At 48.3% G+C, this 26,075-nt stretch overlaps 1 protein-coding gene across 1 annotated transcript in view; it reads left to right on the forward strand.

The window, feature by feature from the left end:
• CACNA1B (calcium voltage-gated channel subunit alpha1 B) overlaps positions 1–26,075 on the forward strand; it is a gene marked incomplete at both ends in the record, with an annotated part of 308,104 nt that overhangs the window by 208,908 nt on the left and 73,121 nt on the right. Inside the window, 4 exons of the mRNA XM_082492464.1 lie at positions 1,517–1,623; positions 19,224–20,045; positions 21,302–21,516; positions 24,146–24,266. Of these exons, the coding sequence (XP_082348590.1) occupies positions 1,517–1,623; positions 19,224–20,045; positions 21,302–21,516; positions 24,146–24,266 (1,265 nt within the window). The remainder of the gene's footprint in view (positions 1–1,516; positions 1,624–19,223; positions 20,046–21,301; positions 21,517–24,145; positions 24,267–26,075) is intronic.

The following is a 26,075-nucleotide window of genomic DNA, read 5'->3' on the forward strand; positions in this document are numbered from 1 at the left end:
TATCCTTCAAAAGATTCATATTCTGCAGACAGCCTTTATTCGCAACAAGCTTCCAAACCGTTGATAAATTTACTGAAGCGGCAGTTGAGAAATGTTGACTTTGTGTAATCTTTCAGCGGGGCTTACTTTCACGGCCTGCCTCAGGTTCTTCATTCACTGCAGTAGGAATTTACTTGCTATAGATTTGCTAATATTTGGAAAGGGGAAAAAAAATAAAGTGAAACTTTAATGGTAGCAATTTTTTTTTTGATTAATTGTCCATCATTTCTTTTTCATTCTGAAGGAGAAAAGGAAAACAGTTTCAAAATGATTTCAGTTTAAGGAAATAACACCAAAGTCAGAGTAAGGGATTGTTTATGCCTTTGGTATTGAGGGATGGAGAATTCTCTATGACTTCCTGGTCCAAAGCTGGATGTCTGACTGTCCGCTCTCACTGATTTAAGCCGAAGTGTTTCGCAGCGTTTCCTTTGAGGAGCAGAGGTAGACCCATGGCGTATCATAAAGTCTGACAGGAGAGCCCGTGACTGCTCTCACCCTCATTTGCGGTTATTCCCCGAGCGTGTGTGATGCTGACGTTGCCGTCGGAGGGTCTGTGTTTATCCTGCCAGGGTTTTACTATCTAAATCGGCTGGCTGGATAGTTCGAAGGAATTTTAACGCAGACGACCATTGAAAAGGAACCGGGCTGTTTCTTTACCTTTTGCCCTCATCCCAGTGCTTAAGATCCCGTGGTTTGAATCTGAGCAGTCCCTCTCTTGTCATTACACCGGGTAAATAAATCACAGCTATTCTCTGCGGGAACCTGCAATGCCAATGGAGGTTAAAACTCCCCGTGACCCGGGAGGTGGGCAGAAGGCACGAGCACAGCCATCTTTCTGATCTCTGCGGGAGTCTACAGAGTGCGCTGTGATGTGGCTCCTCCTTTCTGTTTTCACCCTGTGCGTCCGCAGTGATTCAGCTTAAATAAGTGGCGATATCTGGGGTAAAACTGGTCTGAGCAGGACCAGTCAAACCCAGTGTTGCTTATTGGACTTATTGTTTCGGAAAAGTCGCGCTGGCAAGCAGTCACGAAGGATTTAGGAGTCTCGCATGTTTCAGTGGGATGTAGGTTTTAGAGCGCTTTTACGTGTGCAGGTCGGAGACAAATGGGGCTCGCTTCACCCCAGAAACCTCACACTTGTGATCGGGTCTCTCCCTGCCCTGCCGTAGTCTCCTACCCCAGTGCTAAGTGAGAAGAGGAGACCCAAGAGAGGTAAGAAAGCTTTGCGAGGGAGATGTAATCATGGTAAAAACACCCTCAGTACTTGACCAAACCTTGCACTTCTCACCTTGACCAGCTGGTGTTGGCACCAAGACCTTACCCCGGAGTCCTCGCAAGAAATTCTGCCTTATTTTAATGAGTTTCCACTGTTCTCACAGCACGGCGGTGATGGTCGTGTATGACCCGTGCCTTGGGAAGCTCTGCTTATTGTCGCTACGTGACTATTACTCTGATTTCTCTTGATTTTCTGCACCAGGACGAGGAGGAGATGGAGGAAGCCACCAACCAAAAGCTCGCTCTGCAGAAGGCCAAGGAAGTGGCCGAAGTCAGCCCCATGTCGGCAGCTAACATTTCCATAGCCGCGTAAGCATTCTTTTATTATTTGGGTACTTTATAATTCGGTTTCTGTTTTTCGTTGTCGATATATGTCCGTTCAAGCGGAGCATCCCATAGTACTCTGTGAGCCCTTTTATACCGTCTCTGTTACTGACAGGGCTTTAGGTTGACCGATTGCTTCAGCGCTGATCGCTTAACCGTGAATCTAATTAAGTGTTTCTTTTAGTTTGTTTTTCTTTGTAATGCTTCATCTTTTGCCTTGCTGTAAACAACTGTATTTTAGAAGGATTTTTTTAAGCTGTCCTGGGATAGATTTCACCAGGTGAAGTGTTAACGTTTCACTTTGGATTTTTAATTACGAGTGGTATGTGTGCACATAATCCGTTAACTATTCTTTAATGAGCTCTGCTTCGTGATTTTACATGCGAAGGCATCCTCCTAAATACCAGGCTGAAAAATATGCTTGAATGCTCGCTCTTCGCTGTTTGAAAGAGTGCTGGGTTGAACAAAATCATGTACGGGAACAGTCGCTGGTTTGTAGCTAGAAGCATCAATTTGCATTTTCAGATGCAGGCTTTTCTGCCTGGACATATGCACACGTTCTGTGATAGCAGAATCCTTAAAAAGCGTTGCCTCGGGGCTCACCCTTTCAATAGGTACTGATCTAAACTGAAGTGAAGAAAGGATATGTAGGTGGAAATACTCGTGCAGACGTTGCTGAGGCCAATGCAGAGCTCTGCCCGCGTGGGATTATGGGGCTGTGTTTGGGATGTGCCACCTTGCGTGGATCTACTGAAAAGGATGTTCTTCTTAAAGGTTCATTTAACTCTTCTGGAATTTTAGCGTCAGGACTACCAGCAGCAAAAAAAATTTGGTTGTGCGTTTTACTGAGAGCTGCTGATGTTTTCCAGACCCCTTTTGCAGGGGAGACCTCCAAAGGCCGGAGAAGTTCAAGCGCAGAAAAAGAAATTTCCTGTTCGATTTTATTGCAAAGTGTCTGAAATGCAGCACGATCCCTGTTTGTTCCTTCGGTGTAAATCTCTTGAGACCCCTGTTACTGGGAGTTAAATCCACTTCATCAAAGACAATAGGCCAAATGGAGCCAGTTCATTATATGTTAAGGAAAAGAATATTATTAATTTGACTATTTTACTCTTCTTAACATTTGATTTTGCCATTACCGCTTTAATCAGCTCCTATTTATGCTGTGTCTGTTTGTTGGTTTTAAATATAATCCTTTTCTTACAATGATTTCCTGTCCAGTCTTGAAAAGAAGACAACTGAGAATATTTGCTCTTGTTCTTTGATGAATTTCCTGGTACTGTTATTTTAAAATGCAAGATAATGAGGCTTATTTTCTTCTTTTTAAATCAAAAGTACAGTGCATGTGAAGATTTCTTAGAAATCAGAAAAAAAAAAACCCACACTTTAATCGAATTAAGACATCACACCACATTGTTAGTTGCTTAAAATAACCTTATTCCGTGATTTTTTTCACTAGGCTTTCACCTGGTTTTCAATATCACAGGGCAGATTTTGTGACCACCATTGAAAGTGAGCACAAAATTGGGGATTTTTGCTGATTTTGCCTCAAATTGGATCTGCCTGGATCCCTACCCACGACATTTGTACGGGCAGGTGATTAGGCTGACAAACGAGCCCATCCGAAAGGGCGGTGGCTCTCTTCCACATCTGCCACCGGCGGCAGCATCGTGCGTGCCGTGCGGGAGCCGTCATCTCGCAACCGTCGTGTGACTTCTCGTTAGCGCTGCTTTAGCGCCAGTGAGGTCCTTCCAAGATGCCACAAGATGCCGCAAAGCTGGCGGGGCTTCGGTTGGGGGGAAAAAAAAATGCATTAAGGTCACTGGGTTGATGAGCGAATGGATAATGCCGTAGAGGAGAAGGCAGGGGAGAAGTTAGGTGTTTTGTGAGACTGAAATAGGTGTATGGATGGATTTCTGGCTCGTGATCCAATAGATATTTAATGAGTGGATGCCAAAACAATTTAATACACAAATACATCCACAGTGAACTCCAAAGGGGCTTAGCAGCTACAGCTCTGAGGTTGGCAGATACCTCTACCCGAAACAGCCGGGCTGACGAGAGGGACCCGCGGCTGACAGCCAAACGTACCAACACTTCATCTCTTCACGCTCGTAGGCTATACACGGTGGTCCTGAAGATGGAGCAGACGCCGTGTTGATGGCAAGACTTGTCAGATCAAGGCTCTGGTGCGATTCAGAGCTGGACATGCCGAGAATGGAATAGTGCCGGGCATGCTTGGGAACGGGATTTTTGGGTTATGGAAATATCACCGCCAAAAGCAAACGCCTGTAGAGCTTGGGTACCCCTAAGTGGGTGGTGAGCAGGGACTGGGAAAAACTGGGACTGAGCTACCATGGGCCTGCTGCAAAGGTGGCTCTACCCTATCAGTTTATGTTTTTATTTTCTCCTAAGGAATAATTTTCTAGTTTTACAATTTGATTTTATTTTCCTAACCCATGAAAATGGATTTTTATAACAACCGGCACCTATAGCATGGATCAATGTTCTGAAAACATCAACGTTTTCTCTACCTGCATCAATCAAAACAGGTCTCGAGTTTTAGCAGAGGGCACCGTGACTCGCCTTTCCTTAGTCACGATGTTCGTGTTCCTGGCGTGCTTGTCCGCCTCCCACAGAGGTGATACAGCCGTCCTGGGGCTGAGTCTGGTGAAAAGTCATATCGGTTGTTCTGCTGCTTCACCGGCGAGGTGCTGTGCCTGCTGTTTTGCTCCATTCCCTTGTCAGTCCTACATCAAGGGCTGAGAGCGTCTTATCTCCCCCTAAGCCTCCTGCGGGGCCATTCCACACTCTGCAGCGCTCTCTCTTCTCCTCCACCTCCGGCATTTTTCCCTGGGCATCACAGCGTGCACGCGCGGTTTGTGTGCTGCCGTGCCTGCAGTGGATCTGCGCCGGTCCTTCGGGTCTCCTCTGCCATTCACACCTCTCTTCACAACTCAGCTCCAGGAAATGTTCCCTTCATTGCATCAGTTGCAAAATGTCATTTCCTGGGCAGAAGAAACTGGTTGCTTATTTAACGTGTCAGCCCGCTTGGAGGGTCCAGAGAGGTACCTTCACCTTTACACATGCCATAGGCTGCTGCGTGAGCCACAGATTGTTTTGTGTTTGACAGATGGTGAAGCGCTACAGTGTCGTGGGATCTGTTTTAATAACGTACTCATTATTACGGTGGCATCAGGAGATATCATCTATCTTGCAACTGACTCAAAGCGCTTCCCAACCTGGAGTACTGCACCCAGCTCTGGAGTCTCCAACATAAGAAGGACATGGACCTGCCGGAGCGTGTCCAGAGGAGAGCCACGAGGATGATCCGAGGGCTGGAGCCCCTCTGCTGTGAGGAGAGGCTGAGAGAGTTGGGGCTGTTCAGCCTGGAGAAGAGAAGGCTCCGAGGAGATCTTATTGCGGCCTTCCAGTCCCTAAAGGGGCTACAGGAGAGCTGGGGAGGGACTTTTTACTGGGGCATGTAGCGATAGGACGAGGGGGAATGGCTTTAAACTGGAAGAGGGCAGGTTCAGATTGAACATTAGGAAGAAGTTTTTCCCTGTGAGGGTGGTGCGGCACTGGGACAGGTTGCCCAGAGAGGCTGTTGAGGGCCCATCCCTGGAGGTGTTCAAGGCCAGGCTGGACATGGCCTTGGGCAACCTGGGCTGGGGGGAGGTGTCCCTGCCTATGGCAGGGGGGTTGGAACTCGATGATCTTCAAGGTCCCTTCCAACCTAAACCATTCGATGATTCTATTACAATATTCTACCTGCATTAGGTTTGTAGCTTCTACTTCATCAGTCTCCCAGGATTTCCATGGTGTGTCTTCTGCTCCACCAAAGGGATTTAACGGGGAACAGACTTGTCAGACCGCAGTGTGTTTTTTTCACCTGGTGAACTCTATCCTAAAGGGGCCTTTTTGTTTTGTGGTTTTTCAGGATTAAAAGCTAGGACGGTATGTCGTTTTTGTCATTGTTGCAATGTTTGGTTTAAAACAGAATATCTGTTTAACGTATGTTATTGCGTTTTAATTTGAGCCCATTGTTTCATTCTTATTTTTGTGATTTTTTTTTTTTTTTGTCGTTTTTCTGTTTGTTTTCTGTTTAGCATTTTCCTTGCTTTGTTGTTTCTGGAGGTGAGTTTCTGGGTTTGTTCGCTTTGCCCAGCATTGTCTTTAAGACCCTCTGTTTCGTACAGCATTTAAACCGCTCGGCCTCTTGAGCTGAGCCACGGTACAGACCGCCGGGTCTCTAGAGCAAACCATTGGTGCAGCTTCCTCGGCGGCCAGAACGGAGGAGGGGGGAAAAGGGGACGATTACAGCAGACGGTGGATGTGCAAAGCGCTTTGCGATATGCCGCTGTCGGGGTACCAGAGGAAGGGAGAGCCTTCCGGCTCCTTCCCGTGGGTCACACCAAGACCCCAACCCAAACATGGCTTTATTTTCTGTATTTACCTGAACTCCCCGCGTTTGGGTTCCTCCTCCGCATTTTCTATTCCGGCCGGAGATGCACCAATGGCACGTACAAAAGGGGCCGCGCTAAGCACACCCAGCCCAGCGCGGGCCAGCAGACCAGCCGGAGAGGATGCGAGCTGTGGCTCCCCTGGCACCCAGAGCCCGCGGATTTTCCAACGGCCTCTCTTCACCTTTTCTTGGGAAAAGTCTTAAGATAGCAACCACAGCAGCAAGCAAACATTAAATTTGCTAGGTGGTTACGCTGAAGTCATGCTGAGTGAAACTTTTTGAGTTTTGTTACTTATGGGTTGGGTTTTTTCTTCAATTCCATGTGGTAATGGGTTACAGTTGTAGCCAGACCCAAGGAAATTATTTAAGCTTCGGTATAGGGTGTAAGTTCTGGATGGGAGGAGAACTTCCCAGATGTGGTGGATGAAACTTTGTTGACAGCGGCAGAGACAGTTCGTACAATGTTGGTACCAGACCTAAACACGGTCTATAGAATTGCCCACTACCGTTTTTCAAAGTTACACGTGCTTCCCAGGAGAACCTTCCAACCTCTAAAGACCTCTTCCTCTCTCCAGGCTCTGACTGGTTTCTGCTGGTCCCTCACATAGTTGTTCAAAGCAGTTTGCATTTTAATTGCACACCCACAGGTGGATTCTGCCTGTTAATGTGAGCAAGTTGACTACTCGTTAGAAAGGTGCCAACAGCAAATAGAGGTGGCGCATCATTTCACAGTGACTTCGCAGAGTTGTCTGTCCCTTTTGTACAGGTCTGGGGATGAAGGGGGTGGGGAGTTGCTCTGTTTCTCCAGGACATTTTCCATCTCAGAGGTTCCATGTTTTCCTTTTGTCTTGGGAATACTGTGGTCCATTTCCAAATCCCTGTTGGGCTGTCAGAACCCAACAGCGCCCAGCAAGAAGTGTGCCTGAACACCCAGCCCATAAAATGTCCCATGCTGGGGGATGTGTAGACTGGAAAAGGTGTTCTTCTCTTGCTGGCTTGTGACGTCTTCCCTTTCTTTTTTCCCCTGAAGTGTGTTGATGTGTGAGGTACTGTGATTCCTCCTGTTAGCTTACCTTTTTGCCCTTGCTGTTGGTGTCACGGTGACTCAGCTACACCTAAAGACACTCTCTTGTGCTCTGTCCCTCATGGATGGTAAGTAGCATCGAGCAAAGCTCAAGTACTCCTGTCATTTTGATTTGGCAAAGGAGGCTGTCTTCGCTTTGTGGCTTTACACCCTGCAGCGCCAGCGCAAATTTAGTCCAATTTCTGGTTTCAAAAAAGGCGGACTCCAGCAACGGGAGCAGAGGAGTGAACCTGGAGTGCTGCAGGACTTGCATAACGTTGGCTGGCCAGGTTACAAGGACGCTTGGCAGGATCAGAGAGTGGCCTCTGTCCTGCACTGCACCAAACGAGGTGGGGAGAAATGCAAAGGTTCGTTCGAGCCCTCCCGCCCAGGGCTGCTGAGATCGGCTTTTCAGGAATTCAAAGGAAAACTCCCCCAGGTGCATCGGGTTGGCGTGGCAAGGATTCTCTCCCCTCTCCGGCCGAGGAGGGGAGGGATAGCGCGGCTTTGGTGGGCACCTGGTGTCCAGCCAGGGTCAGCCCACCCCAACAGGTATTGCACGATGTTGGTGCTGACTTTCAGGTAAATCAGGGCAGCCCAGTACATTCTCCTCCATCACGAGTTTTCCACCTTTTTTGCCCAAGAAAATGCATTTACGCACTCAAGGGCTTGTTCTCTGCAGGTTTTAGCTGCCGTCCTCGGGGTTACAGCCTCCAGCTGATGGTTCAGCATCCAGCTGAGTAAAGGGGGTCCCCGGGTTGAGCAACCTGGAAACAATAATTTTCTTGGCAAGCCAGCAGGGTACGCCAACCCCACTTCAACTCCTGCTCCCATTTCATTTGGCACGGTGCAAATGTAGAAATACTGAAGTTTAGGAGAAATACTTTACCTCGACTGTTCAGCAGATTATTTGCTCCAAGCAAAACTTTTATGATGCTCTTTCATAACTTCTCTTATATTCACTCCAGGTTTCTTGACCTCTGGATTGTTGTGTTATATACTCTATCTGGGCCAACATTTCTGTTCAGAATAATCCATTAATTTTAAGTAAATGTAGATTTAAAACTCTACTTATATGATATCCAAAGAACATTGGATTTTAACTGGACCTTCTGGTTTGCTAGTATTGATGGGTACCAGATTAGAACTCTCATGGAAGCAGGAGAAAAAATGCTGCAACTGCAAAGGCAAATTCGGGAGGTGAAGGGGTTTTATTTTCAGTCTTCGGGAGGGTCCTTTTGGGTGGTGTAGATTTATAAGTTATTGTTTGTAACTATGAAAAAATTAGTGCCTTAAGCCAAGATCTTTCAAAATATTTAGAATCCTGTTTTTCTCTAGATTCCCTGCCAAAGGAAGAATAAACTCTTTTTCTGTGTAATTCAATGATTTCCGTATTTAGAACCCCCCACGTATAATGGTGTTTATACAAACACTGGGTGGAGGAGAATCTACGAAGTGACTTGTGAACGGAAACGAGCTCCTTTCAATAATGTGCAATCCCTGCCTAAGCTGCAGTGACCCGTGGTTTTCAGACAGAGTGAGCCGTAGTCGGGCAGCCCGAGCTCGGGCACATCCCCGGGCCGGTCAGAGGAGAGAGGTAGGTGCTTCTTGAAGAGCAGATCCGAGGCAGGGACGGAGGAGAAGCAGCCTGGCACCAGCTGCGGGGGCTCAGGTGGCTTTTCATTCTCTGGAGGTGGTGTAAGGTCCTCCCTCCAGCCCACGCTCTTCTCCGCGCTAAGGCTTCTTCCCCGTGTCAAAGGGCCAGAGCGGGAATTAGCATCCTGCTCCCGCTTGGAAATAATTATTTGCAGCCCGGCTGTAAAAGCAATCACCACCCGTTTCTACAAAGACCTCTACCCTGAGGTCCTAAAGATGACTTCTGCGGAGGACTTTCGTTGTGTGAGTATAGCATACGGAGGCATAAAGTCTTGATATCATCGTGTGGCTTTTGGTTCACCTTTTGATTTTTTTCCCTTTTGGTTCCGTTTTTGATTCTTTGGTTGTTTCCCTGTTGACTAGAAGGTGGTGTGTCTGTGGCTTCCACACTTTGAGGCTTGCCTGGTCTCCTACCAAGATGCACGCTGCAGTCTGCATTCGATAGGACACAGCCTGTATGAGTCTCCTCCCGATGTCTTTTATGGTTTCTCTTCTCTTCTTTTTTTTTTTTTTTTTTTCTTTTCTCACTTTTTGTTTTCTTTGTTTGTTTTGTTTTTGCATGTGCAGTTTTGTAAAGCAAACTCGAGGTACTGTATCTCGCAGCTCGTCAGTCTCCAGCGTAAATTCACCGTGAGTTGCTCTCTGTTACGATATTCAGTAAATGGATTTATGATATCTATCTCTATATTTATAAACCTCCCTCTTCCCCCTTCCCCTGACGTCTTCACTCCCCCCTTGGTTTTTCCCAAAATCATTCCCATCATTGTGGAAAGCCTCCAGACCAACATACAGTGGAAGGACTGGAAGGTGTGCGACATTGCCATACAATGCTTGTGATTTGATCGTGAGCAACTCTGTAGTGTTTCGTACATTGACTGTGATTTTTTTTTTTCTCCCCTTCCTTCATTTTTCTCCCATCCCCTTAATTATTTTCCTTTTTCCTTCCTTAACTATTTTCCCTCTCCTTCCCTCTGCCCTCATTTGATGGTTCGTCTTGTCCTCACTTGTATTTTTGTTCTGTGTTCACGATGCGCTGGGCTGATGGCTTTGATGTTCCACCAGTGTTTGCGCTTATGGTTCAATAGGAGAACGGGGGCCCACCAGGAGTGCGCTCTTGAATGAAAGCTGGAGGAGGGCTAAAAGAAACTTCTGGAAATGGGGCCCAAGTGAGACCAAATTGGAAAACTCTGCACAAACTTCCTTGGGAAACTTACACTCCTGAGAGCACTGGCTATGCCCGTGCTCTCTAACCTTCTCCAGCTGGAGCTTCAAGCTACAAATATTGCAAAAACGAGGCACTCGGCAAGCTCCTATCTACTTGTGGTTGAGCGAACACAGTGGTAGAGCTTCCATTTACTCCACGCGCTTCCTAACAAACAAACCTTGCTGGCTTTGCTGTGAATCACGGGTGCGCTTTGACACCGATGCAGGTTTGTAGGAAATACCATTGTTCCCTGCCGACTAATACAACAAAACTGGTCATCAGCTTCTCATCAACCCATCTTAGTGTCTTTGCTTTGGGTTATACTTTTACCGTTTGACGTTATCTTTCTTCTTTAATGCTTTTGGAGAGACAAGTAAGTGCAATTCAAACACGCGTGGGTTTGTCCTTAGGTACACCGTAGCCGGTACCAAAAGCACGGGGAAACAAAGGAGGTTTTCCACCGGCTTCTAGACGTCGTCCTCGTTCCCTGGGTGTTTTGAGGGTCCTTGTCCGTTGGCGGATCTTAGCTATGTTTGTGTTAAAAATATATCGCTACGATGTATGGGTTTTAGCTTCTGTGACCAAGACTGAACTTTTGCGACCAACATAAGTAGGTGTGACGTGTCTGTGCTGAGCTCCGAGATCTCACAGGGTTGGGACAGTGAAAATGAGGGGAGTAGACTAGAGCCAGGCAGCTTTTGGCTCATTTCTTCCCATGGGTTTCCCGGCTGCTGGGAATCTTGACGGGCAGAAAGGTGCGGAGAGATGTCTGCTGCTCTTTGGGTCTGTCTCCTCCTGCCTTGCCCCAGCAGGAGAGAGGGGTGGTTAAGGAGGTGATGGAGGAGAGGTGTTTCCCGAGCTGCCTTCCCTCCCAACGCTTGAATTCCCTCCAGCAGAAGTTGTACCAAACCAGTCCGAGGCAACGTTTGCACAATTAGGAATAAAGCCTTGAAAGAATGAAGAATTTGGCCCCTTTTCCAGAATTCCAGGGACAGAACTGCCATTTAAAGGCATGAAATCAAACCGCGGGTGCTAAAACCCCTTTGGAAGGGGGATTTGCCCACATTGGGAGGCGTTTGCCATTGAGGTCTGTCGCTGACTCCTCACCAGCAATAGAGACAGTATAATAGAGGCTTCTTTTGCTGATATGACTCACATCTGTTCTCTGAACAGAATAATTTTTTACTGCTGAAAGCTGTAACTGAGGATTCTCATCCTCTTTAACATTTCTATGCACCGTCTGGGCAGTAATTTGTAATTTCCTATGCAAACCAGGGCTGGTTTTGATGGATGAGCTGAGCGTGCATTTTCTTCTTTGTGGGTATCTAAAGAGCATTTCTCCACTAAACCCCCTTGTTTTGATTAAATAAATGACATGGACCCCGTAGCAGTGTGCGATGTATAAAAGCACCAGCCATCACGAGCGTCAGCGGAGCCCCCCTGGAGTGCAAAGACATCTGAAGGTCTTATTTTACTCAGTATAAATGTCACGATTAGAAACGTGGGTTTGATTTTCAATTCAAATAGATAAACTGGAGCAACTCCTGTTAGGGACGTGCAGGTGCAGTGGACTCCCATTCCCCGGATGAATATTAGCACAGGTTCAGGATGCCTTTATATCCCTCGGTTTCTACCCGCTGCGAGTGCTATTGCTGTAATTATACTGAATAGATAAATGGTCTAATTTTTGTGCACATAGGAAAGTTGAACAGTAATCTACTAATCTAAAAGAGCTTTTAAAAAAAAAAAAAATCCCTGTCCCTTTTTCTCCCTTAGGTTTCTCAAACAGCACAAAATACCGTGTGCCTTTTTACCTTTAACAACCAGGATCTGCAAAATCATCTGTTCTGAAAGAACAAAACTACAAAACTTATTCAAAAGTATTTTGACATACAGAGAGTTGTTTTTTTCCCCATATTCTTTCTTTGATTATTTTCCTAAAAAAAAAGAAAAAAGAAAGAAAATTCTAAATTAGTAAGAAGCTAAGGGCAAAATACTGGAGCTAGTTTCTTAAAAATAAATAAAAAAATCAAGGTGAGTAATTTTCTTGTGCTAATTCCAGGCTTTTGTGCTATAACAAATTTATGAAACAAGCAATGCAAGCAGTACGAAATCCATTTTTAATTCACTGAGAAGAGGTAATTAAATACAGATATGCTCTATTTCTTTAAGTAGATCGGCATTTATCTAAAATACATACCGAAATGGGCAACTAATTTATATGTACATAGGCGATGACACACCGCTCAGTGAATAATTATGTCGTTTTTTTCCAATAGTATGTATTTAAGAGTTATGGGATCTTGAATTTTCATATGAATCCTTCTTACATTGCCGTGGCTGATGAAATCCAGACCAGTGCATTCAGTAACTTGAGGTTTTCATTGTATTGCTATTGTCTATTATTTATTTCTAATAGGATCCAGAGGTGTCAGTCATTGCTTGGACATGAAAAATGGCATGTTCTTAAGGCATTTTCTAGAATGGTAAATAAATCAAAAGTCAGTGTTTCACAAACCGGGGACTTTATTTTTTTTTTTTCCAGAAGTGCTCAACGCCTGCACCTGCCACAGATATTTTATTTTATTTTCCGGAACAAAACTTGTTTTTCTTTGAGCGGCTCCGTCTTACCCACCCCAACCATCACAGCATGTCTCTGCTGCATCCCCCCAGCTGCAGACAAGCTGAGAGCCCACAGAGGGAAATGAAAAAGCTTAAATATCTTCTACCAGGATGAATTTGTCATTTGCCATCCAAGAACCCAAATAGTTCTTGACCTCTTATCGCTTGCCTTTCTGTATTCGCTGTCTGGGCCATCTGCTTTATTTCCATCCTCATGGTGCAAAAAGGGGCTGTGACTTCATTCCCTTCATTTGTCTTGGTTTTTGGCAAAAGCCTGGAGCTCACGGGGGGACTTCGGCCATACCTGAGTCTGGTCTGGGCCGTTGCAGCGTAATTGCCAGAATGTCCTCTGAAGAATGTGGCACGAACACTTTGGAGGAAAAAAAAGCCAAAAAAAATAAAGTAAATGTAACTTGACTGGATTTTAGGAGAACTTAATGGTTCCACATGTTTGACCTCGGTGTGGTTTTTGTTAAATCAGGCCATCGCGATGATGGCTTTTAACTTTCATTTCTTTGTTTTACTTTTAACTCTCTCACCCCATTATTTATTAATGAGGTTGCAATTGCGTGATCCCAATTCATAACTGGAATACAAAACAAAGGTTCTGCAAAGGGATCTTGTGACGAACGACAGCAGTAGAACTTGAGGCAGAACAACTGTTTTCTGGCATTTTCTTGAGATCAGAATGTGCCTAAAGCTAAGCCCCGTGTTCGCGCTTCTGGGATTAGCATGTGATGGACTTTTACCAAAAACAATTAGAAAATTCGTCTTATTAGAGCAATAGGGAGCAGCGCGCAGGATGGCGGGTCACGGTTGAGCAAAATCATTCTGTTCTTCTCATGAAAAAACTCAAACTGAAAGCAGGAAAACTTTTGCTTCATTAACACCGGGAAGCTTTGGCTTGGCTGAACGTCGCGTGGCTTCAGAGCTGTCGGAAACCCAGCGTCGCAGCTGCCTTCCCGGTCCGTGCAGAGCTCACAACGATTCCTGCCGCTCTTCGGTGTCCGTGGCCACCCCAAGGGAGTGGTAGCCAAGTGTTAGGGCTTTCCGAACTTTTGTTCTGATACACATCTGGGAGATTTTCTGGCTCTACGCTGGCCAAAGGCACCAGCCGAAGGGCTGGCGGCTGCCGAGCCGTGCGTGCCCACCTGCCCCACAGCTCCCCACAGCCCTGCGGCGGTGCTCGGCCCCGGCCCCCTCTGGCAGCTCAGCTTCTCCCTCCTGCTGAGACCAATTAATTACCCGCCGCCAGCACGTTCTGTACCCGCAGGTCTCCAAATGGTCTTCAAAGGAGCAGGTAAAGGGAGCGGAAATTCAACCTGAGGATGATGATGTTGAAAACCATAAAAATGTCGCATTTAGTGACCTTTCTTGACCTAAGAAGTTGACATCTCTGATAGTCTGAAAGGTGTTTCAAGTCTCTGAACGTAAGGAAGTGATGTAAGTATTATATTAGGCTTAGACCACATTCAAAATTTAGAATTTCTGGCTAACAAACACAAGGAGAAATATTATGGGGAAAAAAAAAAAGTTTTCATTCTGAGAAACTGAAATCACAAAAATGTTGATGCATAGAAGCAAAATCAAATTCAAGCATAGTATTGGAGGAGACTGGGCAACATTTTCCGTGACTGGGCTTGATGGTGGCGTTTGCGATGCACAGCGCTGCACCAGTGCACCTCCCGAGAGAGCTCCGGCGGGAGATGGGGCTCAGGAAGAAGAAAAGGTGCGAAAGCATCCGAGCAGCAGCGCCGGGGTCACTGGCAAAGCAAAATGTAAACTCCAGTGGTGAGTTCAGCTGAAAGAAAATTGTTTTCTCAAATCAAAGAGAGGTAAACCACCCCACTTTGTGCGTGCCTGCCCCGAACCACAACGCCTCGTTGCATTGTCCAAGTGGAAAATTGAAACGTGGAGAGAGCGACTCCGAGTTTATGAACACAAAATAGGATTTTAGCAGGAAGGTTTTTTGCATCGCGTTTTCTGTTGGAACTGTATTTTAACAAGAAATGCCCTTTCATCTGTAATGGGAACATGTTCTTTCGTACCCACAATGGAATGTGGAGGCATTTTTAACTTCAAATTATTATGTTCATAGTCAGGTTTCATTCGTTATTTGCTAGAGCAAAATTTTAAGGGTTGCATTAATGCAGCTGATTAAACCAGTAGTTTTGGGAAGCAAAGTGCCATTAACTAAAGCAGTATTTTAAAAGGTTATGATAACAACATCTTTAATCATTAAGGAATACCCTAAGATTAGAATATGACTAAAAATATGCTTTCCTTTCTTGAACAGTCTAAACAGTGACTGGTTGCGTTTTTTACTTATACCAATATTAGTCACTGATTCATTAATATGGATTTTATTTGATTCTACATTAATTTTATGGTTTTTCTTTCTAGCCACAGGCGGGAGTTGTTTGAATGCTGGCTTCTTAATCCAAGCAAAAACAGCGGAGCTGCTTAGAGAAGTGTATTAACAGTAATATAAACGACAACGTTTCAAGCCCAGAGGATCTGAGAACTGAGTATATTGCCAGTACCCTTCAAAGAGATCGAAATATCCTGTAGACAGAAAATAGGGGTGGGAAGTAATTGTAAAGAAAGTGAATTAACATTAATCTTTGTACTGTGTCTGTAAATCAGAGGTGATAAATGCAATTTTCTCAATGGATTCAGAAGGATTTTAAGAAGCAAACGGTGAACAGGATTTCAGATAAGGTCTTGCCTTCATAAATAGATAGTTTTCTCTTGTGGAAAGAAACATTTGTTATCGCAAAGCCTCACTCTTTTTTATCGGTTGGGACAAGCCGTGCTACGCTGTGGCATATCGTGCTTGTACTGTAGATGGTTTGTGTCTGCCCCAGTTCACGCGGCACTCAATAATTAACGGGACCAAACGCTGGAGGAAGCAGAGGGAATGATTTTGCCCTGTCTGTGTTTTTCCATCTCTTCTGCAATTCTTTGTTGTGCGCGTAGGCACCGTGTCCTCGTAGGCAGGCGGTAGTAACAAAACTGTGTTTTGGTTTACGGTGACGTTCCTGTTGTGCCACAAATAATTTCCAAACCTCTCCTCGGTGAAGAAGTACCGCAGAGCAACAGGAGAGGAGAAGCTGTCACATATGTCCGTGTTCAGTTGCTGTGGGAACTTGTAGAAAGCGAGAGTTGGATGAATTTAATTGGACAAGCAGACGGCACATTCCCTCCAGTTGCTGCCGCTTTGGCTCTGAAAAACCCTAAACGCTGTCCCCAGAGGCACCGACCTGCTCTGTTGCTTTACTTCCATCTCCTACAGCAGACTTCATGCGCGCTGTCGCTTGCTCCTGATGGTGTTGACTGGTTTGAATACGATGATGAGCTTGCAGGCAGGCTTCACCTTTTCCCGACTGCGTTTTCACTGCGCTTTATTTTCTGAGCATTTTGTTGTTGTTGTTGTGTCTTTTCATGCAGCAAGAAGAAAGGATGCAGTCGGTACTTCTGAACCTCCCGCTCTGTGACTCGTTAGGAACCGAAGCCGGCGGGTGGCTGCGGGGTGCAGTCTTTTGGCAATCACCTCCGCTACTTGTGTCAGCGTTAAGGATGCACCTCATTTCTAGCTGCTGAGAAATTAGAGTCTGTAACTTCAGTGTCTGTTTTAAGGAAGGGATTTTAGCAAAATAGGCTCAGTTAGTATGCGCATCACTTGGTTCCTCCAGGTTCTCAGTGGTGTGTGTGCCTGGCAGCACCTTTCCTCTAGCCATGAGTCAGGTACAGTGGAAACTTTATCACCTCAGAGATGATTTAAAGGCTCATTTGTGTCCGTGGTATGAAGGAAACCCAAGTAAAAAACCCTCCTGAAGTGATACGTCCTGTGTCAGAGCCAGCAGGTCCCGAGCGGCTCCTCACCGCCGTGTGATGGGTACCAGCCCCGCATCCCCGACCTTCCTCCTCACCACATCCCGTCTGATTTAGGATATTTTCTTTATGTCTTGGCTTTGATGGGCTCAGCGCAGGCACTGATGGAGAGGCGGTGTCGGTGAAAGTAGCCTGATGATTTATTGTGTGTTTTTGCTTTGGAGAGTCCCTGCGGGGAGGCTGGGGCTTTGCGTGGGCAGTAGGTGGTTGGGCTCTTCTCTGTGCTCTTAGTTTAGAGATAAACCGAAGGCTTCAGTCAGCGTAAGGGCGGTTTCCCAACTCTAACTCGTTATTACTAGTTATCCCTTCGGTGTTGACAGCTCGCTCTGGCTGTTCAAAGCGCCAACCAGAAGCCGGTCCCTGCCCCGAGGACTTTCATTACGAAGTGAGAAAAGTCCCCTGAGAACAAGCGCGGTTGGCGACAGCGCTCGGGGAGCTCAGACGTGCACGTCCCCGGCCCTCAGCTGCCTTGTTTCCCTGAGCCTGGGTGCTACAGAGGAGGTTCGTTTTTGTAGCCCGGCTCGCTTTAGCTGAGCTAGATCTTGAGCACTGCAGAGCGCCATACCCCGTCCAGCCCAGAGGACACGCAGGACATGCCGGGACACCCGTCCCAGGCAGCTCTGTCTCTCTGTGCCCATCTCTGCTGACTGTGGGGAGCTGCAGACGCAGCGCGCGTGGCTTCCTGTGGGAAATCCTCGTAGGGGGCGGCAGGTCTGGGCAGTCGGAGGAGGCTTTGCACGTTACCCATCGATTCCGTCTAAAACCAAGTCAGTCCGCTGATGAGCGATAGTGTTGCAATCTTTTGACTGAACCAAAAAGAAACGGCAAGTTATTGCCCGCTCTGATGAGGCTCTTCATCCTTGCGGCAGGGACAGCTCGGGGGGTGCTCCCCGCTACAGCTCTGCCTTTGATGTGGGGTTTTTGGTGAGTGGGGCTCTAAGCTATGTCCCCACTACCTTCTGGTATCATTTACGTTTAGAACCGGGACTTTTGTCACCCGTTCTTCTGCTGTGGTGTCAGTGGGGCACTCAGCTGGCGGAAAATTTGTCCAGAATGTGCCGCTCGGGAATGAGGGATGTAGATTTTTAGTTTTGGAGATTAGCTGTGCTCAGCCTGATTTCTAGATTAAATCAGATCCCTGCTCATCTGCCTGGGTGCCCTCATCCCAGCTGCAGTCAGCGCTTAAGGAGGGGGTTTTTGCCTCTTTAGCAGAGCCAGGCAGCAGCGCCCTCCCTAAAGAACCCGTCCCCCGGCAGAGCTCGGAGATGCAAAGCCTTTCCGACGGCTCCCACTGTGCTACATGCACCCGTCGGAACGCTGCCTCCCCCGGCGTCTGCGCGCGGCGACAGACCCTGATAGTCCCAATCGGCGCATACACACGCACAAGCCGCTTTCTTCTATCCTCAGGGGAGCCCGGAAAGTACGTAAGGAAAACGCGCCTGCCCTCCCTTATGGGCTGCGTGTTGAGTGCCGGAGGTCGGCGAGCCCCAGGCGGCCGCTCCGGCTGCGGAGGTCAGTGTAACATCTGGGAAATGGAGACATCTGAGCGGGCCGGCGGGAGGAAAAGGCTTTGCCTCTCTTTGTTAGAAGAAGTTTCATAAAGGAAGAAAACGGGCGCTGATCCTCCACCAGGCTCAATCCAGAACTCCACCCCAGAGGCCAGTGGGTTTGCTTTGATTTTACGCACAAGCAGAAATTTGACTTGCAATCTTTAGGAAGAAAGAAAGAAAGAAAAGCCTTCCCTTCCCGCCTTGGCTAGGTAGGGTGACCCGTTCGTATGTGATGGTCAGAAACCAAGCGCTGTGCTGAAAAATCCAAGCGTTAAGGCAATGCCGACAGAGGTATCCTCATCATAATTGATGAGAGCGAGGCAGAAAAGAGCAGGTCTCTCCAGGGGATAAAGGTGCTGTCATCACGTCTGCACCTACGTGTGACTCTCCCGGTCCCTGGGGCCTTTTCACAGCACACAGAGCAGTTTTCCTTTCTTACTTGTACTTTTCCAGACTCCAGTGACGCTTGGGCTGGATGGTCCATCCTCACCTGGGAAGGATGCCGCGGGCTTAGACCAACAGCTCTCCTGTGCCGGTAGCCAACGGGGCAGCGCAGCCCGAAAAGCGGTCCCTCTGGCTGGCTGGAAGGGAAGGGGCTGGTGGTGCTCAGGCTCAGACCCGCAGGGGCAGGTTTCATTTCCCCCCCCTTGCTCCTCCCGCCAATCTAACTTCTCCCATTTGCTGCTAATTTGCTCATCCAGATGTTTCTAGGTGGGGAGAAGGGTGCTGTTAATTTTGGGGAAGCCTTCTGGGCTGTTGGAAGGCTCTGGCTGTGCTACATGGTTTTCGGGCGCAAAGACTTTAACCCTTCAGACTATACCTGAGGCTTCCAAGGGGGGATGGCTAGATTTTCGAAATCAAGATAACTCCTTTCCGGAGGCCCCGTTTCATCATGTCTAACGCTCGTGGGGGCAAACTAACACTGACGATCCTGCTGGCTTTCCCCGCTCATGTTCTCCGCCAGCCATTCTCTCTCCATTCCTATAATTTCTTTGGCTCAACCCTCTAATCCCCCGTCTCAGCTGAAAATTTCCTCTAATTCTTTCTTTTTTTTTTTTTTTTTTCGGGTTGCTTTTTTGGTTAATTGGTGCAAAGTTGGATACTAACTTCTCACCTTCTTCCCCTCCTTAGCAAGCAGCAGAACTCCTCCAAATCCAAGTCGGTTTGGGAGCAGAGGACCAGCCAGATCCGGATGCACAATTTCCGCGCCAGCTGCGAGGCGCTGTACAATGAGCTGGATCCGGAGGAGCGGGTGCGTTACGCCACCACCCTTCACATCAGGCCAGACATGAAGACTCATTTGGATCGGCCGCTGGTGGTAGAGCCGAGGAGCGAAGGCAGGAACAACATCAGCAAGCTGAGCCCCGTGGATGTGCAGGAGGTGGAGCAGACCAAAGTCAGCTCCGCTGATGGGGCAGAAGCTCCGCGAAAGCACCACCGGCATCGGGATAAGGAGAAATTGGGAGAGCAAGAGAAGGGTGACGTGACCAAGGATGAGAACGGGGAATCTGGCGCCAACAATAAAGAGGAGCGGCACAGGCAGCACAGGAGCCGCAGCAAGGAGGTGGAAGGGGGGAGCAAGGAAGGGAAAAGTGATCGCAGCAGGGGCCAGGAAGGGGGAAAGAGGCACCATCGCCGGGGGTCGGTGGAAGAAGGTGCCGAGAAGGAGCACCGGAGGCATCGGACTCACCGGCACTCTGCCGAACGGCAAGGCAAGGAAGGCAACGGGACAATCAACGGGGCCAGGAGTGAGCGGCGTTCCCGGCACCGGGGAGGGTCGAGGTCTGGGAACAGGGAAGGAGAGCCCGGGTCCAAGGGCGAGAATGGAGAAGAGCCTCACAGACGGCACAGGTTCAGGAACAGGGCGCTCTCGACGTACGACTCGGTGGAGAAGGAGAACGGGGAGAAGGAGGGGGAGGCTGGCGAGAAGGAGCACCGGAATCATCAGCCCAAGTAAGTGGGCGTCGCGTGGCCAGACGTGTCCCTTGGACAGTTTGGGGGGGGGGGGAGGGGGACAACACACGAGACCCCAGACACCTTTTAGGAAATGACTTATTCCCTGCCCCACAGTGTTCCCTGCTGTTCTTGCACTCACACCATCTACCACCATAACCTGCAGTCCCATTTTGCTTAAAATCAGCAATGACAGAGGCTCCCAAAGATGATTTCGGTCCATGATGGCTCAGGTTTAAGGACGAAAATTTCCTTGGTGTAAGTACCAACAGGCCCTCTAGGGCATAACGAGGAAGGGCGAATTTCACAGCCTCTGAAGGAAGTTTCTGAGGGGCGTGCTTTTAAATGGCATCCAGTCTTGCTTATAGTCCTTTGGTTTTCTCTTTTTTTCTTTTTTTTTTTTTCTGATGAGCCTGTCAGCTGCATCGCCAGTTGTCACAGCACGTGGCTTCTTCCATTAAGAACAATGATGTACCCCATTTGGTTTAATTCTTACGTAAGTCAAGTGAGAAAAAAAATAGTACTCGTGAAGCATTTAGAGTAGTTAATAAAGAAGGATAGATTGCCTTTGCAGCTTTATTAGTCTGACGGAAAAGAAATTTCACTGGGATTCTTTAGAAGAGAGTTCATGTCACCGTGGAGAGCTGTGAGTGGCACTGAGATAATAATTTTCCTGTCTGTATTATCTTCCTTTCAGATGGATTTCAAAACACTTTGCATACTGTTTAGTTTGATCGCGTGCGCAAGCTCCCGTTCCTCCTCACTGAGACGCAGCCACTGCTGCAGAGGAATGCAGGAGCTATTGAGCCGCTTACGGCGACATTACAGAGGGGCTTAGGACTGGAAAAGAGAACCGCCAAATTTAAATAACCCCTCGGGTGAACATTAAGAAGCAGAATGTCAAACTTCATTCAGAAACCAGCCGATGCTGGAAAGCGAATGTCACAGTTACACGCAAGTGCCATGTGGTCTTTGTTTATGAACCTCAGTTCCGAGTCTCATTAAGCTGAATAAAGTGACACTTGGTGGCACAGTTCCTCTTAACGTTGTGCTTTGATGTTGGTTCCGAAGGTCTCAGAGGAAAAGGTCACATATTGTGCTATCAGTAAGTTGTCCTGCAGCCAGTGACTCTTCTGCAAAGGACTTCCATGGAGAACACAGCCTATGAAACCTGGCAAGAAGTGCGGCATCAGGGCACAGACATTCTCTGCATCCTTCTTGGGCCAGATTTAATACAATCTGCTTTTCGCCCTTAGGGAGAACCAGTGCGAGATTGAGGCTAGTGGAAGCGTGACCGTCCCTGTGCACACCCTTCCCAGCACCTACCTGCAGAAAGTCCCGGAGCAGCCAGAAGACGCTGACAACCAGAAGAACGTGACGCGGATGATTCAACCACCTCTGGACAAAACCACCACTGTGAACATCCCCGTCACTATCACTGCGCCGCCGGGGGAGACCACTGTCATACCAAGTGAGTGCCTTTGTCCGCCTGCTTTTTGCTGGGAAATTGCCAGAAAAGAACTTACTTTCCAAGGAGTTGGCAGCACGCACTGGGTGGTGGGGGTTCTCCTGGCCACCAGCATCTTTGTAATAGATGGGCAGGAGAACTTGTTGTTGATATAGGGTCGACAGTTCACGCAGCCTGCAGGAATGCAAAATGTGAGGGTCGGCTGGTGGCTCTGGAAAACACCGGGTAAGGTTCCCCAGAGATGGCTCACCAGAGCACATCCGTGAATCTTTTCGTAAGGGAAAGATGCAAAAAGCAAGAAAACCAGCAAAATGTAGTAACTGAGAGCTGTGCAGCAAAATAAGCAACTTCTGCAGCGAACCATTTAGGACCTTGTTGTGAGCACAGGAGTAGGTCTTCTGCTTTATCACCTTCTGCTGCTGCCAGGCTGCAAGCTGCCACTCCAGCAGTGCTGCGCTACGGTTCTTCTGGTGTCCCGAGGGCCTGACAGGTCACAGGTCCCTCGGCAAAGGACAGTGAGGGCAGTGGCATTGCATTCAATGCCACAGTCTGATTTCATGTTTCTTGCCTTATTAGCTGACCCCGCTGTGGAGCAAGCAGGTCTTTTGTGGCTGCGCAGCTATCTTGGCATCCGTGGTGTGACCTTGCTGCTTCGGGTTCCTATGCACTGTGGAATTTTAGAGCTTCTTGCAATCTTCCGCATCTTACTTTTTCAGTAGGTCCATCCTAGCTTGTCCTTTCCCAGAGCTCTCTGCCTTGGGTCTGTCAGTGTAGATTTACACCGTTCTGCAGACGGTCCCAAGACCATGGTTTAGGTTGGAAGGGACCTTGAAGACCATCCAGTCCCACCCCCTGCCCTGGGCAGGGACACCTGCCCCCAGCCCAGGTTGCTCCCAGCCCCGTCCAACCCGGCCTTGAACACCTCCAGGGATGGGGCAGCCACAGCTTCTCGGGGCACCCTGCGCCGGGGGCTCACCACCCCCACAGGGAAACATTTCTTCCTAATGTTCAAGCTGAACCTGCCCTCTTCCAGTTTAAAGCCATTCCCCCTCATCCTATCACTCCATGCCCTTGGAAAAAGTCCCTCCCCAGCTCTCCTGGAGCCCCTTTAGGGACTGGAAGGGGCTCTAAGGTCTCCCCGGAGCCTTCTCTTCTCCAGGCTGAACTCCCCCAACTCTCCCAGTCCGTCCTCCCAGCAGAAGGGCTCCAGCCCTCGCAGCATCTTTGTGGCCTCCTCTGGACCCACTCCAACAGGTCCGTGTCTTTCCTTTGTTGAGGTCTCTAGAGCTGGACGCTCTGCTCTGCAGCCACCAGCCTGTTCTCACCAGTTTGTGGCTCATCCCCAGCGGTGCAGGCATAGCCTAGAGAAGTCCAGAGAGCTGGGATAGGGGAGGTTGGGGGGGTGGGGTGGAGAAGGGGCAAGGAGAGGTGCAGAGTGAAATCCAAGAGGTCCACATTAGGTCACAGGCTGTCAGGGCTCTACTTTCCAAGGGGCACAGCCAAAGCTAGCAGTTTCTCTGCCCGCTTTTTTACTGTATCGTCAGCCACACGGGGCTTGTCTTCCCCCCTCCCCCCCCACCTTCTTTTTTCTTAAATGGTAATTTTACTATATTGCAATGCTGAGTTCCCGTCAGTCACAATTTATCAGCCTCTCGCTTTCCTGGCCATTTCCTGCATAGCTGGCTTGAGATACGGTGAAGGGTTTATTGAACATGTCACTCACACTCAATGAAATGTCATTTTGCTGCAAAACAAAATAAAAAGTATTAAAAAACCTGCACCTAACGCATTTTAAGTAGGTGGAGTTTTTTTTGATTCTGGGTCCTGTGAATTAATAGACAAGTGTAGATATCTGTCCAAGAAGAGAATTTGCAGCATAAACCTTTTTCCAGTTCACATATTGGAAATTATCTTAAGTAAATTATCCCGTAAACCCACTGCAAGTAAACTTGTCATGGAAATTAGAGAATGTTTTTCTAACCTTTGGGAGGGGGATGATGCATGTTAAAAACCTGATGTGAGATGGAACTCGACACCTTTACGCGGCGCAGGCACGGAACTGGGATGTCCAGTCAGTCCTTTCCAAGTCTCCGTTCCCAATGGGGGGAAATTCAGCAGTCTCAGCCCCCAAAATTATTAAAGCTCATCTATGAATTTGCTCTTTTACACGTTCCAAAGACAATCCTGCTACTGATCGATGGGAAAAGATACAGAATTATGCAGTCGGTTAGACTTTTCCGTCTGTCTGTCCGTGAATCCGTAGCCGATCCTCTCTCCCTAATGATTTATCGTATTTTGGATTGGGATTTCCATCCTCAGTTTGGCAGCTCTTGTATAAATACGCGTAAGATTTCTTTGTCTGCACTGGGCATCTCCGTTTCCTGGCCGATTCCGATACATTGCTCATCAGTGCAGCAGTTAAGGAGTATAATTGCAGTGTATATCATACTGTAGTAAATAGCGGCGATAATAATCAAATGATTGTTCATCACGTTTAATCAACATATTCCAAGGCTGTTTGCTATCCCAGCTGCGTCATTTGCATATCCAGCTGTTGCAGGCAGCCGCTGTGTGAAGACTGCAGAGACGTTCTTAACTCTCTCGTTTCTGTTTCCTGAAATTCACCTTTCAGTGAACAACGTTGAATTCGAAAGTAAAACAGAGGAGAAGAAAGACGTCGATGACTTGACGAAAAATGGGCCTAAACCAATCTTGCCTTACAGTTCCATGTTCATCCTCAGTCCTACAAATCCGTAAGTCCCCTGACGCTGTAATACGGGTTCCGGGTACTTCAAGCGCGGGTTTTCAAAGCAATGACGTTAGCTTGATCTTCATCTCTGCCAGTCAAGCACATCGGGAAATTAAATAAAAGCTTATATAGGTTGCGGAGCAGATGCTGCCTTTCAGCTGGGCTTTCCCGGGGGAATAAATTGCCAGGGTAGGAGAAAAAAAAAAAAAAAATGCTTTCGGCAGACCCTTCCTAGCTGCCCTGCTGGCGGTGCGACGGGCGGTTATTTGCTCAGTTGTCGATCGCTTGCTGGTGGGAGTACGGACGAGCACTGGGAGAAGGCGCCATCTGTCAGGAGCAGCAGGTCGGGGACTGGTTTTGATGTCAGCAAATTTTTGCAGGTTCCTCAGCTGGAACCCCTGCTCCTTCCGGGCTAGTGCCCTCGCAGCTCTGAAAACTTTGAATTTCTGGGGAAACGCGACCGTTTTTCATTTGCCGAGGCTGAGAGTACGGCTTGGGGCATCTGTTGGGATCGCAGCGTTTCTTCCGCTTCAGGCGCCTCTGCCGCCCGGGGAGCTTTGTACTCAAAGCCTGTACATCCTGAATGTGTCGCTCCGAAGGGCTGCAGGACCAGGCGAGAGCAGCAGGGGTTGTAATAAATGTAGCACGAGGCGTTTTAAGGAGTAACTTAGGGCAGCGGAGGGTGTTTAAAGCTTTTGCCAAGCCAGGGATCTGCCGGGAGCGGGTGCGATGGTTTCTCTCCGGCGCAGGTAGCCTTGTTGCAGAGCCCAGATGCTCTCTGAGGTTGTACTCTGCACGCTCAGACACCCGAGGTGGACTCAGGTCCTTCCTTTGGCAACTCCGTTGAAGAGAAGAATGAGCGCTCCCATGCCTCCGGCTACTCGGGACGGTGAGCTCCTGGCTGCCTGTGCGGTCGACGGAGCAAAACGGGCTGCTCCGCGTACTCATCCTTGACAGCAGAAAAGCATCCGCGGTGGGTGCCGTGGCACCCCGGACAGTAGGCAGGCTGAACGCGCCCTAACACGGGTGCCAGCTGGGTAGCTCGGGCTACCGCCCTGCACGCTCCAAGACGGTACAGCTATGAGTGCAGAAGGAATTCCGCAGTGGGAGAACTTAGAGATCGTCAATGCCAACTGTTAGAGAGGGAGAATGACCCCAAACTACTCCTCATCTGATCTCATCCCCAAAGGAAACAAACTAAGACTCAACATGTGCCCCTTCTGTCTCAGCCCGGCGAGAGACACTCGTGTTGCCCTTTGCCCGGCAGACCTCAGGATGCTTTAGGACGACTGAGCTGAAAGCCCAGAAAGCTTTCCCTTTTCAGAACACTGTGGTAGCGCATTGTCCTAGTTCAAGTAAGGCAACACGTCCTCTGAATTCACGTAAAAGGCAGCTGAGGGGAGAGCGTTAGCAGCTTTCCAGTATCTGAAAGGCGCCTAGGAGAAAGCTGAAGCGGGACTTTTTCCAAGGGCATGGAGTGATAGGATGAGGGGGAATGGCTTCAAACTGGAAGAGGGGAGATTTAGATGAGATATCAGGAAGAAATGTTTCCCTGTGCAGGCGGTGAGCCCCTGGCGCAGGGTGCCCCGAGGAGCTGTGGCTGCCCCATCCCTGGGGGTGTTCAAGGCTGGGTTGGACGGGGCTGGGAGCAACCTGGGCTGGGGGGAGGTGTCCCTGCCCAGGGCAGGGGGGTGGCACTGGATGAGCTTGAAGGTCCCTTCCAACCCAAACCACTCTATGATTATAGGATTAAGATGAGGTGCACTTATAGTGTAATTATACTTTCTGCATCAAATTTGAATTATGGAGCTTG

The sequence above is a fragment of the Vanellus vanellus genome (genome assembly GCF_965231255.1).
Source record: "Vanellus vanellus genome assembly, chromosome: 18".
NCBI lineage: Eukaryota > Metazoa > Chordata > Aves > Charadriiformes > Charadriidae > Vanellus > Vanellus vanellus.